Source organism: Diabrotica virgifera, chromosome 6 (assembly GCF_917563875.1).
Source record: "Diabrotica virgifera virgifera chromosome 6, PGI_DIABVI_V3a".
In the NCBI taxonomy this organism is placed as follows: Eukaryota; Metazoa; Arthropoda; class Insecta; order Coleoptera; family Chrysomelidae; genus Diabrotica; species Diabrotica virgifera.
In genome coordinates this window covers 226,241,976-226,261,694 of record NC_065448.1, presented here as the reverse complement: position 1 = coordinate 226,261,694, position 19,719 = coordinate 226,241,976, and the positions used below count along the sequence as shown (strand labels likewise).

At 33.1% G+C, this 19,719-nt stretch overlaps 1 protein-coding gene across 1 annotated transcript in view; it reads left to right on the top strand.

Annotated features, from left to right (window-relative positions):
* LOC126886310 (odorant receptor 46a-like) overlaps window positions 1–19,719 on the top strand; it is a 41,405-nt gene that overhangs the window by 8,701 nt on the left and 12,985 nt on the right. Inside the window, exons 2-3 of the mRNA XM_050653184.1 lie at window positions 3,919–4,300; window positions 12,833–12,929. Coding sequence (XP_050509141.1) covers window positions 3,919–4,300; window positions 12,833–12,929 — 479 coding nt within the window. The remainder of the gene's footprint in view (window positions 1–3,918; window positions 4,301–12,832; window positions 12,930–19,719) is intronic.

The window sequence follows — 19,719 nt, the reverse complement described above, 5'->3', positions numbered from 1 at the left end:
GATGACGTGGAAGACCTGAAGACCCGTACCTGAAAACGATGAATATAAGACAATGGAGGAGAAGGCCCAAGAGAGATCTGAATGGAAGGACATAGCCAGACAGGTAAAGACCCATCCAGGGTTATGATGCCAAAAGAAGAAGAAGTTTGATTTGTGAGTACAGTAATATTATTATAATTCATATTTAGCTATACGGTTCACACTCCCTCTAGGGGGAAAATTGACTCAACCCAGATACCTACGGTATCAAAAGGATTGAGCTCTGGTGGGAATCTTTCTGTGTTATCGAGCCCTAGGTGACTTGGTCTTCTGGAGTATCTCCCAAAAATGTTCGTACACATCTGGCCGTCGCGTCGAGAGTAGTACAGCTTTCTGCATGGTCTTATAAGAATGTTCATTTAGACCCAGCTTTACAAAGAAATGCTCATTATACAAGGAAAGCTGGAAGGCCGAAGATCACGAGGAAGATCCCCAACAAGATGAATCGATAAAATTACAGGAATATGCAAAAGACTTACGCATAAGATAAAAGAAATGGCCAGAGACAGAGATTTTTGGAGACGGACAATACACGACATCACACTTCCTCCGGGGATCAAGATTGAAGAGAGAGATCTATCAGATATGATTTTAGAAGTTGAAAGGCGGAATGGCGCAGTGGCTTCTTTAGTTGAACTTGGAATCATTCATGCCACACCTTGTCGAAAGTCTGAATTATATCGAGGAAAGCTGCTTTACAATACCTTTTACTGTTCAGGCCCTTATTGATTTGATTTACCAATCTATGAACTTGTTTTATTGTCCCGTATTTATTGCAAAATCCGAATTGGTGATCTGGAATTATCTTCTTTTCATCTATTATAGGTTTTAGTCTTTTAACATATAGTTTCTTAATATCCTTGGAAAGAATTGGCTGTAGACTTATTAGTCTGAAAAAAGACAACTCTTATATTTTCTTCCCTGGCTTGGATATCATAATGATTATTTGGTCAACTTTCCAGATGCTAAAAAATCTAGTCTAGAGAATTTAGTGGTAATATAGAGTTAAATCTGTAAGTAATAAGTCTGTAGCACTTTTCAGACAGTTTTTGTAGAATTTTACCAGATAGCAAATCGAAACCATGAGCTTTTTTATGGTATTTTCTTCCATAATTATTTGTTTACTTCTCTAAAGGCTGTATGACACTATGCATTTTCTTGTATCATTTCTAATATCGTTTCTGATATCGTTTCTTGTATACATTTTCTTGTATCATTTCTTGTACGTACATTTGTGCCCTGTATGACACTATGCAAGTTCTTGTATCGAAAATTGTATGAAATTCGGCACGTGATTGGTCGAAATTTTGTTTGTTACCCTGTGTCACGTTATGGTTGTAATGCATCTACAGCTACAGCTGATTTTAAAGATTTTATAAACTTTTAATTAACATTTTAATGTTAACTAGAATTTTACGTTGATTGTTTGAGGTTGATTATTATTTGTGTTTTTATTTTGTTTTGATATTTGTGCTAAAATATTTGCATTAGAATTATCTTCAGTTTGATCCAAATTAGGAACTATTGTATTTTCGTCTATTAAAAAATTATGCACCATGAAACCTAAATTTATAGTTTGAACTTTACTAGGAGCTAAATATATGTTTATTAGTAGTACAGTAGTCCATACCAAACGGTATATTAAGTATCAATAAAAGATTTATAAATAATACCTACAAAATCACAAATAAATTCATCAATACATGATCCCACTTTCATTTAAGCCGCCATTATGAGTAAGTAATTATGACATTTTAGATGTTTTACCAGCAGGTTTTATGATTTTGCTCTTTGCGCAGAAATTGGCGCAGTTCTTGTACAAGAATCTGTGTCTGACTCAAATTCTTGTATCGTTTCTTGTATCTGTGTATGACACTATGCATTTTTTGACATATCAGAAACGATATTAGAAATGATACAAGAAAATGTATAGTGTCATACAGCCTTAATAGTGAACTTGTTATGAGGCAGATCCAGTTGGAATGATACAGCTCCTAGTGGATAATTTCGTGTTCTTCTTATCCCTCTAACCGTTATGACCGTCTGTAGACGGTGTTCATTTCTCTAGTTAAATTTTGAATTGTCATTAAATATAGCTTAAATGATATTGTTTTTTGTTTAAATATAAATTAAAAAATTAAAATTTAAAAACAATCAATATCATTATTTAAGCTACACTCACCAGCACGAAAAACGGGCACCCCAAAAAATGGGTAATTTTTGATGTCTCGTATCTCCTAAACCTGTTGTCCAATTTAAGTATTTTTTTAATATGGTATAGCCTTATTCTTTAACAATATCGCTGTAATAATATTGTTGCCAAACAGTTAAATTTTAATTGTATACCGGGTGTATCAATCAATCTGGGTTTTTTTTTCTCAATTTTCACAACACCCTGTGGAATATTCTAGCCTTTATAAAATATTGAAATTAAAACCCAACTATAGCCCCAGGTTTTCTTAACCTTCTGTTTTTTTATTTATTTGCTTATGTTGGATAATAAAAAAGTTAGGGACTTTAACAACTAGCCATGTTCCTTATCAATACAGGGTGTTTCTAAATAAGTGCGACAAACTTTAAGGGGTAATTCTGAATGAAAAATAATGACAGTTTGCTTGATAAACGTATGTCCGCAAATGCTTCGTTTTCGAGATACGGGATGTTGAATTTGTTCTTACAAACTGACGATTTATTTATTGCTCTAGAACCAGTTGAGATATGCAAATGAAATTTGGTAGATTTTAAGAGGTAGTTATTGCGAATTTTTTGACATACAATTAAAAATTTTATATTCACTATTGGCGTGCATGCGGGTAATATGACCCGTATGCACGCCAATGGTGAATATAAAATTTTTAATTGTATGTCAAAAAATGCGAATAACTACCTCTTAAAGCCTACCAAATTTCATTTGCATATGCCAACCGGTTCTAAGGCAACAAATAAATCATCAGTTTGCAAGAAAAAATTCAACATCCCGTATCTCGAGAACGAAGCATTTGCGGACATCGGTTTATCAAGCGAACGGTCATTATTTGTTCATGCAGAATTACCCCTTAAAGTTTGTCGCACTTATTTAGAAACACCCTGTATTGATAAAGAACATGGTTAGTTGTTAAAGTCCCTAACTTTTTTATTATCCAGCATAAGCGAATAAATAAAAAGAAACGTTAAGAAAACCTGTGGCTATAGTTGGGTTTTAATTTCAATATTTTATAAAGGCTAGAATATTCCACAGGATGTTGTGAAAAATGAGAAAAAAACCCAGTTTGATTAGTACATCCGGTACACAATGAAAATTTACCTATTTAGCAACAATATTATTACAGCGATATTGTTAAGGAATAAGGCTATAACATGTTAAAAAAATTACTTAAATCGGACAACAGGTTTAGGAGATACGAAACATCAAAAATTACCCATGTTTTGGGGTGTCCGTTTTTCGTGCTGGTGAGTGTATATTTATTGACAATTCTGAATTTAACTAAAAAAATGAACACCGTCTACAGACGGTCATAACGGTTAGAGGATTATTCTAAAGGGGAGGGCAAATTTTATGGCGGTTTGACATAAAAATAGACGAAAATAAACGTAAAACAGCCATGATTTAACAATAAAATACTGAAAACGTTTGTTTTCTATACTTCCACAAAATTTATTATAACTAAGTGACTACAGCTGTTTCGGCGGAGTGCCTTTCTCTCCGCCGAAACAGCTTCTCTCCGCCGAAACAGCTGTAGTCACTTAGTTATAATAAATTTTGTGGAAGTATAGAAAACAAACGTTTTCAGTATTTTATTGTTAGATAAAATGAACTTCCATCAAGTAACGGTCGAATCCATCAATTACAGCCATGATTTATTGATTTATCATTTTCAGATACCTTTGTCTATTTATATATAATAGTTCCTGTATTTTACCCATACCAAGAGATCTACGATCCTGTCACAAACCAAACCAAACTACACAAAGATTTGCCAATTTACTCATGGATCCCATTTGACCAGGATGAAAACTATTACATGGCGCTATCATGGGTAGATCTTGCTGCAACTTGTTGTGCAATCTACAATTATGGAACCGACATCTTCTTTTTCAGCTTTTTTAATTATATTATGGGACAACTGGACATTCTTAATTATATTATTTTAAATTTTGACAAATATAAGGAGAAAATTAAGGAACAGCTTGAATGTGACGACGAAAAAGCTGATTTTGTAACCATGCAACTTTGCATAAAAGAACATCAAAGGATAATGAGGTAAGTAGATTGTACCAGGTAATCCGAATGCTCTTATACACAGCGGAAAAGTCTATAATCGGATTCACGAGTAGATTTCAGCGTTGGCTCTTAGGCCGATGCCACATTATGCGTTTTGACGGGATGCGTTTCCGCCGCATCCGGTGGAAACGCATAGTGTGACAGATCGGTCCGGTTGCGTTGGAAACGGATGCGCTTTGAGTCATCGGTACGCGCTTACAAACTGCACCAGACTAAACGCATAGTGTGACAGGTCGGTCCGATTATGCGTTTTAACCGGATGCGGTGAAAACGCATCCGTTTCCAACGCAACCGAACCGACCTGTCACACTATGCGTTTAGTCTGGTGCAGTTTGTAAGCGCGTAACGATGACTCAAAACGCATCCGTTTCCAACGCAACCGGACCGATCTGTCACACTATGCGTTTCCACCGGATGCGGCGGAAACGCATCCGGTCAAAACGCATAATGTGGCATCGACCTTACGGACAATGTAAATCAAATGAAAGAAAACGCTGCGCTGTTGCGAGTTCATCGTCGGCCTATTTGCGCTGTTTCACATTTATAAGAATTTAAACGTGCGAGGGTTAGAACCAGAGACATGGTAAGGATAGACCGGGCTAGTCATATGCCACTCAATGCATCGAGGCATAGCCACCTTTACTTAACAAGCCATGAAGTTGAAATTTGGCAACATCTATTGGTAGACCGATTAATTCTGACAATTCTTATTTGTTTTTAAATAATTTTCACTGTATTTACAGAGAAACTGAAATATTTTACAATATTTCGTGTTACCAAATTATAAAGAACATTAAAAGGTATGTTATTAAGATGATTTTAGTTCAATATAATATATTTTTATACAGTGCGGTGGAATAAGTGTTGCCCCCCCCCTGTTAACTTGTTTATTGTAAGAATATAAGCAAAACGCTCGGACAGGTCGATTTTTAAACTAACCATAGTATATTATAGCATCAACGTTTCGAACTTTACGCGATCCCTCTTCAGGTGACAGAAATGGGAAAGTACATCATGTGACACCTCATTTAAAAGCTCTTAAAATACTGAGTTCAAAAATGTATAATACTTTAATCCTGTTTGAGAGCGTAGGCGCAAAATTTCGGTCGAATTCTTTCTAAATGCAATAATTTTTTTCGAATCCTGAAAAAACTATTTTAAAAAAAAAGCGTTTAAATTTTTCAAAAATACTTATTAGTTTTCTCAGAATTCGAAAAAAATAAATGCGTTTAAAAAGAGTTCGACCGAAATTTTGGGCCTGCGATCTCGAAAAGGATTAAAGTATTATACATTTTTGAAATCAGTATTTTAAAAGCTGTTAAATGAGGTGTCACATGATGTACTTTACCATTTAAAAAAATCAAAGTTATGCCTGTCACCTGAAGAGGGATCGCGTAAAGTTCGAAACGTTGATGCTATGATATACTATGATTAGTTTAAAAATCGATCTGTCCAAGCGTTTTGCTTATATTCTTAAAATAAACAAGTTAACAGGGGGGGCAACACTTATTCCACCGCACTGTATAAACTTGCGTGCATATAGAAATCCGTCCACTTAAAAATTTTGTCATTTTTAATGTCTTATATTTCCTAAACCTGTTGGCAGATTTAAGTGATTTTTTTAATATGTTATAGCCTAATTCTTGTACAATAGCGCTGTAATAATATTGTTGCTAACCAGTTAAATTTGTATGGTGTACCGGGCATTTATAAAATACTGAAATTAAAACCCATCTATAGACTCCGGTTTTCTTAACATTCTGTTTTTTTGATTAATTCGCTTATGTTTAACAACTAGATTTGCTCTTTATCAATTCAGGGTGTTTCTAAATAAGTGCGATAAACTTTAAGTGGAAAGGAACAAAATGCAAAATTTTAACGCCTGTATTTTAAATATAATCATTTTTTTTGAATCCCGAGAAAACTAATAAGTATTTTTGAAAAATTTAAACGCAGAATGAAAGATTACTTTATTACCGAGGGCCGAAAGTCCTTTATAATGAATTAAAAGTTTTGTTTAATGACATATTTGAAACTAAAAATCACACTAAATATTCTGAGTTTTTCACCCCTGTAACTTATTAAAATAAACATAGAAGTTTTCAGGGACTTCTGCCCTCGGTCCTAACGTAATCTTTCATTCTGCGTTTAAATTTTTGAAAAATACTTATTAATTTTCTTAGGATTCGAAAAAAATGAATCCCGGTTATATTCTTGTTATTGTTTTTTTTTTTGTATAATAAACGTTACTTACAAGGAATTGCTTTTAATATTATTTTGTACAAACTTCTAATTAATAATATTTTCTTGTTCGACTCAAAAAATACTATAAATTTTACCAGAATTTGTACTTTAAAATCGTAGTTTCGAAAGCGGTAGTCCGAAAGTCAAACTACCGACGTCATCAATTGCGACGTTGCCTTTTTCTCTTCATGGCTTGTAAAGTAAAGGTGGCTATGATCGAGGTGTAACGCCGACATAGCATTGAGTGGTCTAGCCATCTTTGTCTGTAATATGCGCGGGATCGCTTGGTTAAAAGAGATAGATAGACCACCGATCGACTGTTTCCATGCTGTTTCCGCGTTACGCTTAAAAAGTTATTCTAATTATTTTTAAGTAAGCAAAAATCGACATGTTTTTGCAAAATAATTTTACACTGTTTAAAATTACTTTTTGTCATTTTGTTTTTAATTATGTTAATAGTATAAATGTTGTTCTTTCATAAACTGTCCGAAGTATTACTGTAATCTCATAATTTTCTGACTTAAAGTGTTGCAAAATAAATTGAATTTGGGATAAACAAATTAAACAAATTTTAAACTATTTGAATAATTGCTTTGAAATTTGAGATATAATTTAAGCACAAGAAGTCTCAGCATTCCGTGTAATAAGAAGGTTCTAACTTAATTTTTACATAAGTTATGAACATGTATAAAATCTCAAAATGTATGACTTATTTTGCAATTTTCTAAGCAATAAATAAAGATAGACATATTCAGCGAACGCCATATTGAAGTTTTTTATATGATTTATGAGCTGCTTATTCTCAAATTTGTTTAGAATGCTTCACTTTATAGTAATAGTGGAAACCTGGAAATATGTTTTCTACTTCAGGAAACATATAGGTTATTAATATACAGGGTGTAACAAAAATACAGGTCATAAATTAAATCACATATTCTGGGACCAAAAATAGTTCGATTGAACCTAACTTACCTTAGTCCAAATGAGCATACAAAAAAAGTTATATAAAAATCGATTTTTTCCGATATATCGAAAACTATTAGAGATTTTTAATGAAAATGGACACGTGGCATTCTTATGGCAGGAGCATTTTAAAAATAAATTATAGTTAAATTTGTGCACCCCATAAAAATTTTATGGGGTTTTGTTCCCTTAAACCTCCCCAAACTTTTTTGTACGTTCCAATTAAATTATTGTTGTGGTACCATTAGTTAAACACAATGTTTTTTTAAACTTTTTTGCCTCTTAGTACTTTTTGGAAAAGCTAGTTTTTATCGAGATATTTTGAATATTTTTCAAATCCACCACATATTTTGTATACTGTTACGTACGATTGTAATAATATGAAAATTTTTTTATAAATTACAGTTTGAGGTATATTTTGAACCATATTAGAAAAGAAGCCACATCTCGATAAAAGATGCCTCATCGGAAAAATACTAAGAGGCCAAAAAGTTTTAGAAAGATCCTGTTTAACTAATGGTACCGCAATAATAGTTTAATTGGAACGTACACAAACATTTGGGGGGTTTAAAGGCACATAACCCCCATAAAATTTTTATGTAAACATATTAAAAAAGAAGCCGCATCTCGATTAAAACTGGTTTATCGAAAACATATTAAGAGGCAAAAAAGTTTTAAAAATATTGTGTTTAACTAAGGGTGCCACAATAATAATTTAATTGGAACGTACAAAAAAGTTTGGGTGGTTTAAGTGAACAAAACCCCCATACAAATTTTATGGGGTGCACAAATTTAACTATAATTTATTTTTAAAATGTTCCTGCCATAAGAATGCCACGTGTCCATTTTCATTAAAAAATCTCTAATAGTTCTCGATATATCGGAAAAAATCGATTTTTATAGTGTAACTTCAAAGGGCTGTAACTTTTTTTGTGTGCATATTTGTACTAAGGTAAGTTGGGTTCAATCGAACTATTTTTGGTCCCAGAATATGTGACTTAATTTATGACCTGTATTTTTGTTACACCCTGTAGATGTCCATACTACTTAAAAAATTTGGTTTTGGCCTGGAGGGGGATGTGTCATGAGAAAAATCTTATTTCTCTGGACTATACATCTGTCGTTCATAAACAAAATGAGATTGTAAATGTCCTGTTGAGATACGTTTGTCTATTCTTCTATCAGACCTTCTCGGAAACGAAACGGCCTGTATAATGTTAAATATGTGGAATAATTCTTCGTTGAAGCACGTAATATACATGCTCGATGGGATTCAGGTCGGGAGATTGTGCTGGTCAATGCAACACATCAATACCTTCGTTGCTGAGGCAGTATGGCACTGGGCGTGCGACATGTGGACGAGACGTTATACATTTCCAGATCGTCTCCACACTCTTACTCGTCGAGAATCTGGATAAAATCCAAATCTAGATTCGTAGGAGAATAAAACTTTAGCCCAATAATTTGTATCCCAGTTTTGAGATTCTTGACACCATTCTACTCTTGCAACGCGATTGTCTCTGGAAATAGGTAGACATTTAAATGGACTTCGATTATGGAGATTGGCTTCATGTAGACCAGTGTTTTTCAATCTGTGGGTCGCGACCCCCGGGGGGTCGTGAGTCTTTTCTCGGGGGGTCGCTGACTGAAAGAAAAAGTTGAGGTTTTTCACACACAGTTTTAGTGGGAAGGATGTGCTTGTTTGTTTTTCAAAAGTTATATTCACATCATTAAATTGTGGTGGTATTTTTAAAAGGTTAATAATCAAATAATTTTTAATTGCAGTCTATTTCTCTTTTTAGTTTTAATGTCTACCATTGAAGAAAATGTCAGTTCACACAAGTATGAAGCGGCGAATTACACTAATAATTTAAAAGCTTCCTTTGCCAGGTCTGGATATTGGTGTTTCTTTTTTCATCCTAAGTACGTCGACACTTTGCGAATAAAATTCCATTTTAACCATGCCATCAGCAGCTAAATCTAGAAGACATTCTTACATTTTTTTGTATCATCAGCCAGATCTATTGATTTGTCAAAAAAAGGGTTTGAAATTCATCTGCGTCCATTGTCAGCTTCAGACTGCAAGTCTGGAAAGTATGCCAAATATTGCTCTTGTAAATTATGCGAGCTCTGAATGATGCAAGGAATGTGAGCCAACACTGCAAAATTTTGGTCTGTTGCATTATCTTCATCAATCTTTCTGAACACATAGAAAATACTTAAACATTTTGTTTTGCAGAGAGGTTGCCCACAAACGAAGTTTTGTGTGAGATGCTTTTACTTTATCTTTAGCTTTTAAAAGACACTTGAGGAAACAATGGCAACAAGCTAGGACCACAGAAAACAAGAAAAAATTGAACAAAGCCACCAAAGAATTGAAAGAGCTAATCATAGCAGAACAAAATCAGGGAATCCAGTGTTACCTGGAAAGCCTTACACCTACAGAAGCCACAGATTATTCGCTGTGGAAAGCAACGAAAAAACTAAAAAGGTCATACTTGCCTAATCCACCAATCAGAAATGATAACACCTGGGCCAGAAATGATAAAGAAAAAGCTGAAGCTTTTAGCAAATATCTGAAAAAAGTATTCATGCCCTTTCCTTCAGAATTATCTGCTGAAGAAGAACACGAAATCACCGACTATCTAAATGTACCCTTCCAAATGGACCTGCCTCATAACAAGTTCACTATTAGAGAAGTCAAACAAACAATTCTGGAAGAAATTAACATAAAAAAAGCTCCTGGTTTCGATTTGGTATTTGGAAAAATTCTTCAAGAACTATCCGAAAAGTGCTGTAGACTTATTACTTACATTTTTAATTCTATACTACGACTAAATTATTTTCCTAGCATCTGGAAAGTTGCCAAGATCGTTATGATAGCCAAGCCCGGAAAGAAAACAGAAGAGTTGTCTTCCTACAGACCGATAAGTCTACTGCCAATTCTTTCCAAGGTTTTTGAGAAGCTATATGTTAAAAGGCTAAAAACTATAATAGACGAAAAGAAGATAATTCCGGATCACCAATTCGGATTCCGCAATAAACACAGGACAGTAGAACAAGTTCATAGAGTGGTAAATCAAATCAATAAGGATCTGAATAGTAAAAGATATTGTTCAGCAGCTTTCCTCGATATATCTCAGGCTTTCGACAAGGTGTGGCATGAAGAATTGCAGGTTAAACTAAAGAAGCTACTGCCCCATCTCCACTTTCAACTTCTAAAATCATACCTGACAGATAGGCACTTCCAAATAAAACATGGAAGTGAATATACAGAGCTGCATCCAATAAATTCAGGAGTTCCACAAGGTAGCGTACTTGGACCAATTCTGTACCTATTGTATACTGCAGACGTGCCATCAACACGACTTATCACTGTTGCGACATTTGCCGATGATACAGCCATTTTGGCGTCCCACACTGACTCAACATCAGCCTCTAGGAACCTGCAAACTAGTCTAAACAAGATCCAAAACTGGCTAAAAAGATGGCGTATTAAAGCAAATGGATTGAAATCAACACATGTGACGTTGACCCTTCGCAGAGAAACGGGCCCGCCTGTTCAATTTATTGATTGTCAACTTCCACAATCTGATAGCGCCAAATACCTCGGAATGCACCTGGATCGACGACTGACTTGGACAAAACACATATTCACTAAGCGCAAGCAACTTGGCCTCAAATTAAGAAACATGTATTGGCTCATCGGTCGCAGATCAAAACTCTCCATAGACAATAAAATATTATTATATAAGACAATCTTAAAACCTGTGTGGACCTACGGCATCCAGCTGTGGGGAACTGCTAGCAACTCCAACATATCCATTTTGCAGAGGTTCCAAAATAAAGTACTACGAAATATTGTTGATGCTCCCTACTACGTCAGTAACGAAATCATTCAGCATGATATCCCTTTAGAATCCATCAAAGATGCCATACATCGTTTTAGTGTCAACTATAGTGAAAAAGTGTCAGTGCACCCGAATCGGTTAGTGGCCCAACTAAACGTGCGCGATGCCAATGAAATCAGTAGGCTGAAACGTCTAATACCATCCGATCTATCTATATCACACAGACTTTAGTTTAGTTTTTTTTAAGGCAAATTATTGTAAATTCATACCAACAATGTTTAACTTAGGTTTAAATATATTTAAAAGAGATTATTCATTGGAATAATACTCTACATGTCATCAGCTTCATTGTCAGAAAAAACGCTTATTGCCTAATGGGCAGATTGCAGATCTCTCAAGGAGTTAATAAAAAAAAAATCTCTAGCTTTTAAAATATTCTCTCCTCTTCCTTGAAGGTCCTTGTTCAAACTGTTAAGGTGACTAAAAGTTCTGCCAAAATGCTAATTTCAAGAACCAATAGGGTCAGAAAAACGATAAGCATATTTAGATTTTGCATCTTGTAAAAACATTAACAATTCAGCTCTCAGTTCCAGAACTCTTGCCAATACCATTCTTTTGGATAGCTACCTGACCTCTATGTGATATAGGAGATTCTGATGTTTTGCAAAGCTTTACCTTTGATAGAATTTACAATTTTTATTACCTCCTTGAGCACGTCATTTAAACCAAAAGGTACTACTTTACCCGCTAGAGCCTGTCGATGAAGAAAACAGTGTGTCCTGGATATGTTTGGCATTGTCGTTTTTATTTTTCAATGAGTCCGCTATTTCCATAGCTACAAATAGCGATACATTTTTTCCAATCAATATTGTAGTCGCAAGTGCTTTCTTAAAACATATCCTACACACACTGGCCAGTAGTGTTCGCAAGATGTGCTTTGCAAAATAAGATTTCTCATGACACTCTCATCTGCTTCAAGGCGCATAAATACTACAAACTGTGCACACTCGGAAACATTTTGTAGATTCGTCAAACTATAAAGCAAAATGTTGGCTGTTCTTTAATTGTTAGGATGTGTGAATAAAAGATAAATGTACCAAAATAGGAAAAAATTATTACCTAATATATGTAGTTTTTACTTAATTTATTTCTTTGGTTTTCTGTGACACCAGGAGGTCGCCAGAATAGTTCAACCTGTAAAGGGGTCGCGAAATCAAAAAGATTGAAAAACACTGATGTAGACCATTTTTACAGTGTGATGCCCTATAGTTACCTGGTGTGCCCACTGCAAGTCTCTAACCAATTAAGGTGATGTAATTATTGGTTGTCTTCTAGCGGTTAACACTAAAAAATCGGTCTTGAACTGCAGTTGTAGAGCACTCACGTCATAGATGACGTTCTGCTGAATTTCCAATGTCACAAAAATAGGTAATATTTTTAATTTATTTTTTAGTTTTGTTAATAATTACAATATTGCTATGCGGAGTGTGATGTTGCGAGACTTTCTGCAGAGTTCTTTACAGATAGCATTGGTGTGTATTTTCGCATTGGTAAGTAAATCATTATCTTTATCCTTAGTAGCTTTGATACTTTGTTGGGAGTTTTACTTTGCCATAAAGTGAATCTACTTAAAATTTCACATGATGTTCACCTATGTGCCTTTAATCACCTATACCTAGTACCTGCACTTAAATACACTCAAAAAAAAATTAGTTCGTAATATTGATTAACAGTGATTAATGAATAGTATTTCGTTGTAACAACAATTTAATTTTTTGTTTCAACGAACCTTTAGACATTGATGAATGTATTTGGTTATTGTCACAATGATTGAATAATAATTATCAAAATAACTAGAGTACATTAATCAATTACACTCAATTTATTCAGCCAATAAATTAGTTTCGTATATTTAATAAATAATAGTAATTCTGGCAGCAAAACATTTTCTTGATTTCGTAGATGATAAGCAATTACCTTGGTTTATCGTGACAATGTACAGATTTCATTAAAACATGTACAAATGTTGTTAATATAGAGTAATATATGATTGTTATGACAAAGAATGCATTATTCAATCTACTACTGAGTTTAATAACCACAATCAATGCGTTCATGGTAACAATAAACGCAGTTGTTAAAACAATAAATTTTTTGCTTGACCATTTGAAATGTAACGGCTTTTCCTTATGGCGATACCCCAAACTTCTTTGTGTTACCATTGTTTAAAAAAGAATTATTTGCCGAAGTACCGATTAATTTCATTTCGTTTCCAAGTGTAGTCCGTACTGGAAGGAAGTTTTCGTGTTTCTAATATCGTATTCACTTTTTTTCGAATCCTGAGAAAACTAATTAGTGTTTTTGAAAAATTTAAACGTAGAATAAAATATTACAGTATTATCGAGGATCTGAAGTCCCTGAGAACTTCTACAATAATTATTTTAATAAGTCACAGGGGTGAAAAAGAGAAAATTTAGTATGATTTTTAATTTCAAATATACCATTCAAAAGAAATTTTTGTTTATTCTAAGGGACTTTCAGCCCTCGGTAATAATGTAATATTTTATTCTGCGTTTAAATTTTTCAAAAATACTTATTAGTTTTCTCAGGATTCCAAAAAAATGAATGCGTTTAAAAAGAATTCGATCGAAATTTTGCACCTGCGCTCTCAAAAAGTGTTATATATTTTTGGAATCACTATTTCAAACGCTTTTAAATGAGCTGTCACATGATGTACTTTCCCATTTAAAAAAATTAAATTTGTCTGTCGCCTGAAGAGGGATCGCGTAAAGTTCGAAACATTGATTTTATAATATACTTTGATTATTTTAAAAATCGACCTGTCCGAGCGTGTTGCTTATGTGCTAAATATAAATAAGTCAATAAGGGGAGGGTAACACTTATTCCAACGCACTGTATAAGTGAATTATATGAGAAATCACACAGTGTAAAGTCCATTAGGTTTAGGACAAAAAAGGGGGATTTGCAAAATTATTATTAATCAATTAATAGCATACATTGAGCTAATGCATTCAGTAATTAATAATATACGTTCATAGTGGGAATGAACGAAACTGATTGTAGGAATGAATAGAATTGCTTGTAAAAAGAACCGTATTTATTGTGAGAATGAACGGAAATAATTGTAGAAATAAACGAAAATGATTGGATGCATGAAGCAGTATAGGTTATGAGAACTAACACTGTTATTGACACAACGAATAGTCTTCGTCGGTCAATTAACGACGTTGTTCTTTCAATTAATAGTGTTCATTGACTCAGTGAACAGTGTTCGTAATATCAATAAAGTGATATTATGGTATACATAATGAAAGTATTATATATTAATAAATGGATGTTCATCCATTCAATAAACGTAATACATTGGATCAACTAACGAAAATAATGAATTGATGAACATCGTTTTGTTATTCCAATAAAACCAAGAATTTGACAAATTTTAAGTATTGCTTTTGTTGTCTGAATTAACATTTTTATTAATATTACTTACCTTTTTCGTTGATTGTATATGCAGATTTTTTACAGGCCTTTTAGGCTTAGAGCTTTGTTGTTCTTTTCCATAGCTTTCCGCTAACTTCTTCCAGTATGTTATTAATTTTTGTTTTAGGTCTTCTACTACCGCCTCTCTCCATCGCTTTAGAGGTCTTCCTTTCTTTCTTTTATGATCTGGTACTCTGCATGCTATTTTCTTAATCACTCTGCAATCGTTCATTATTTTTATATGGCCCACCCACTGCAACCTTCTTGATTTTATTACGCTATCTATTTGTGGTTCTTTGTAAATTTTATAAACTTCCTTATTTGTCCTTCTTATGTACCCTTCCTCTGTTCTCTTCCCTCCTAATATTCTGAGTATTTTCCTTTCCCATCTTCTTACTGTTTCTTTTGTTATTTAGTTGAGTATCCATGTCTCACATCCGTATGTCGCTATTGGTCTTATTATAGTTTTGTAATTCCTGAATTTCGTATTCCCTGACAGCTGTTTTGATCCTAGTAAATAATTCATGACTTAATCTGGCATCATTTTCTCTTATTTCTTCACATTTTTTTGTTACCCTGGCTCCTAGATATATACAAATTCATCTATTTCCTCAAACGTAAACTCTCCTAATTGTGTACTTAGATTGAACTTTGTCCCATCTTCCCTTTCTCTTCCTACGATCATATCCTTGCTGTCCTTTTGGTTTATTTGTAGACCCAGCTTATACGCTTCATTTACTAATATTTCTGTTATCTCTTTCAGTATATTTTAACTCGTTGCTACATCATCTGCATGTCCCACTACTTTATGAGTATTGTACAATATGTGCCCATTTCTATTTAAGTTGCTATTTCTAATGATTTTTTCTAGTGCCATGTTAAATATTAGCGTTGATAGCGGGTCTCCTTACCTAAGTCCTGATCTGACTGCAAAATCTTCTGAGGTTCCCTCTTTTACTCTTACGTTGCAGGTCGTATGCTTCAATGTAATCGTCACTAGTTTCTTTAGCTTCATAGTGGTTTCAAATTCTTCCATAACTTCTGCAATTTTTTCTCTCTTGACAAAGTTGTACGCCTTTTTAAAATCTCTGAATAATCCTATTGTCGGGATTTTGTATTCATAGCATCTGGTCAGTACCTCTTTCATTATGAATATCTGATCGGTTGTTCCTATAGAATAGAATAGAAATATGCTTTATTGTCACTGAAAATTTTTACAATTTTATGGACAAAGCTTACATAGAGTCAAAAGAAAACATAATATCAATAACAAATAACAACTACAATTTACTAAAATTAGATAAATCGTCAATATATGTACAGTATAATATAAGACATAAAAGCCAAGACAAAAACAAATTATTGCAAAATTTATATAAATTGCAAATTGAACATACTTACAAAAATAAAATAAAAATACATAAGGAACTGACAAACAAGTTTATGCTACTGCGTATGAAACCCAATTTTCTTAGTTATTCATTAAGAAATTCTTCTATTGAATAGTATGGTCTTTTAGATAGATAGGCTTTTGTCATTTTACGGAACTTTGGGAAAGATGTTGCAGATTTAAGTTGTAACGGGAGATGGTTGTACAGTTTCTTTGCGGAATATAATATAGATTTCTTTACTAACTCAGTCGATGGAATTGGTAAATAAATGTCAAAGATTGAATTTCTGGTCGAGTAAGGATGATTGGGCCTTGCTGGAAAGACATGAAGGTATTTACGAATTAAACAAACCGTTTCTAGAATATATAAAGATGGAAGTGTTAAAATTCCGTGATCTCTGAAGTAACTTCTGCAATGTGTAGATCTTCTGAGGCCAAACAGATATCTTGTTGCTCTTTTTTGCAATTTAAAAATAACATCAAATTGAGCAGCTGTACTAGAACCCCAAAAAGGAATACCATATCGAAGATGAGACTCGAACAACGAAAAATATGTTTTTTAGAAGATGCTAAATAATTGAGTTTCCTTGAGACAGATCTTATTCCATAGCAAGCTGAGGCGAGTTTCTTACTTAACGAATCGATATGAAGGGACCATTTGAGGTTGCTGTCTAAAAAAATACCAAGAAATTTTACAGAATCAACAGTACTGATTTGGCTGTTATTAAGAGGTAGAGGTTGAAGAGCTCCTTTATAGGATAATGTGACTGTCTTATTTACGTTAAAAGAGAGTAAATTAAAGTCAGACCAGGTCTTTATCGTCAGTAGATCCGAAGTTATAGTTTCATGAAGAGATGCAATAGTTGAGTTGCTCCAAGTGATACTGGCATCATCAGCAAAAAGAAAAATTTTCCCATCGATTTTTAAATTAGTGATGTCATTTATAAAGATAAGGAACAGAAGAGGACCCAATACTGAACCTTGTGGTACTCCACATACAATGTCTTTGAGACTAGAGTCAGTATCATTTGCTCTAACTAGTTGTTTCCTATTATTCAAGTAGGATTGGAACCAATTTAAAGAAATACCTCGAATTCCATAGAAATTTAGTTTCGTAATCAAGATGTCGTGATTTACACAATCAAAAGCTTTGGCATAGTCGCAGAAAACAGTGGCAGTATAAAGATTATTGTTTAGTGCTTGGTAAACCTCATGTAGTACAGAAAACATGGCATCAGTGGTACAATTATTTGTTAAAAAGCCGAACTATTTAAACTGATTTTGTGATAAAATGTTATCAACGATAAAGGACATAAGTCGAGTTTTAATGAGTCTCTCGATAATTTTGGAGAGTACCGGTAGTAAGGCAATAGGTCTATAGTTGCACGCATCAGATTTTTCACCACCCTTATGAAGAGGAATAATAATGGCTGTCTTTAGGCACTCTGGAAATTTACCTTTTTTCGAAGGAATCATTAATTAGAGAGACGAGGATTTTCAACACATTTTCTGTGAGATTAGAGAAAATTTTTATAGATAGTCCATCAGTACTACAAGATGATTTGCTTTTGATACTATTGATTGTTTGGATCAGTTCACAATTATCCACTGGTCTTAAGACTCTCTGTCTTTCCTAAATCCTGCTTGATATTCCCCTGTCTGTGGTTCGACTAGTTCCTCCAGCCTGATTTTATTGATTGTCGCTATTATTTTGTAGGGCACATCCAGCAGTGATATTCTCCGATAGTTTTTACACTTTGCCTCATCGCCATCCTTTAAAATCGGTATTATTGTTGGTTTTTCCCAATCATTCGGCATCTGCTCCTCTCTCCAATATGTTCACAATTACAATACAGCTTACGTTTTATCTCTCTGCCAACATATTTAATATTTTCAATTGCTATTCCATTCTGTCTGGCGCTCCTATTGTTTTTCATGTTGCTTAAGATTTTTTCTGCTTCTTCTTCTGCTGGTTCCAGTACTTAACGTTTTCTCATATTATCTGCCGTTCTTCTTCCCCTGTGATTTCGTTTAGCAATTCATAGAAATATTCTCTCCATCTCTCTTTCATTTTTTCTTCGTCGCCTAATAAGTTTCCTTCCTTGTTCATTATATACACATTGTTTCCCTTTCTTATTTTCTCTGTAAAAGTTTCTAATTTCTTTTCTTTTATAGTAGCCTTCTATTTTTTTACTCTTTGTTCATTACTTGCTCTTTTCTTTTGTCTCTTTACCTTTTTCACTTTTGCTCACTGCTCCTTACATGCTACGTTTGCATCAGGTTGCTGTGTTTGTAATCAGTACCGGCATTTACGATGAAATATTCATTCCGAAAACAATCTGTGATTTAGTCCGAAAGAGTTTTTTTTTAATAAGTACTGTTATGCTCTGTATTTTCTCTCTGTTGAGATTGATCAGCATATTCTTATTTCGATTAATTAATTAATTATTTTAATTATTACTTATGGAAACAAAACATAAATTAAATAAAACTTTCCAATAAAATTTATTCTCAGGGCTAAATTATATTAATGTATTACCTTTAATTTGTGGCTTCTAGTATCCCTAGTTGCTTACTTCATCCAGGACAGAATAGGGAAAATAAATATACTCAATGTCATATAAATTCTATAAATATTATTTATTTATCCAATATACCATAAATATAAGATTTAAATAATAATAATAATAATGTTTATTTAGGAATAACAATAAAGATTTACAAAAAAAATAAAAAGCATAATGAGTACTACCTAAATAAACATAAATAACTCACTGAAGTTGAGCTACCCTGTATATATATACTACTAATATACATACAAAAGTAGCACCCCTTGTGCGTGAGACTTAAAAATATAATATACTAATTTACAAATATAAACAAACACGAAAAATATTTAACCAATGTATAAATGTATACAGTTATATGAAAATTTATAAAAATACTAAAAACTCGTAACATTAATCAAGAAAAAATAAAAATAAAATAATTTTAATATAATTTGTGATATAAATGTGGCCATCAATAATTCAAAAAATGTCGCAGTTAATAATAAAAATCTATTTAGATACAATTTTTATTTTCGATACAATTTTTAATTTCTTATTTAAGTTTATTTATTACAATTATTGTCCATTGATAAGTTCTTCGCAGAATTTTGTTGATTTGTTCCCAATCCATTGTTTAATTTCATATTTATATCTATGTTTTTTATAATTTTTAAATTGTTTTAAATTATCCGGTAGCAAGTTGTACAATTTGGGCTAATGTATGCTAAAACTCAATTTTGTTGCAACTGTTTCTTATCTAATAAATTAATCTTTAATACTGCTATCTCCTTTTTTTAACAAAATTTTCATTTAAATAATTCGTTAGACTGTTTTTACTATTATATAAGAAAAACAAAATTTACTTTTCACCTTTTGAATAGATTACTTATTTCTTCTTTG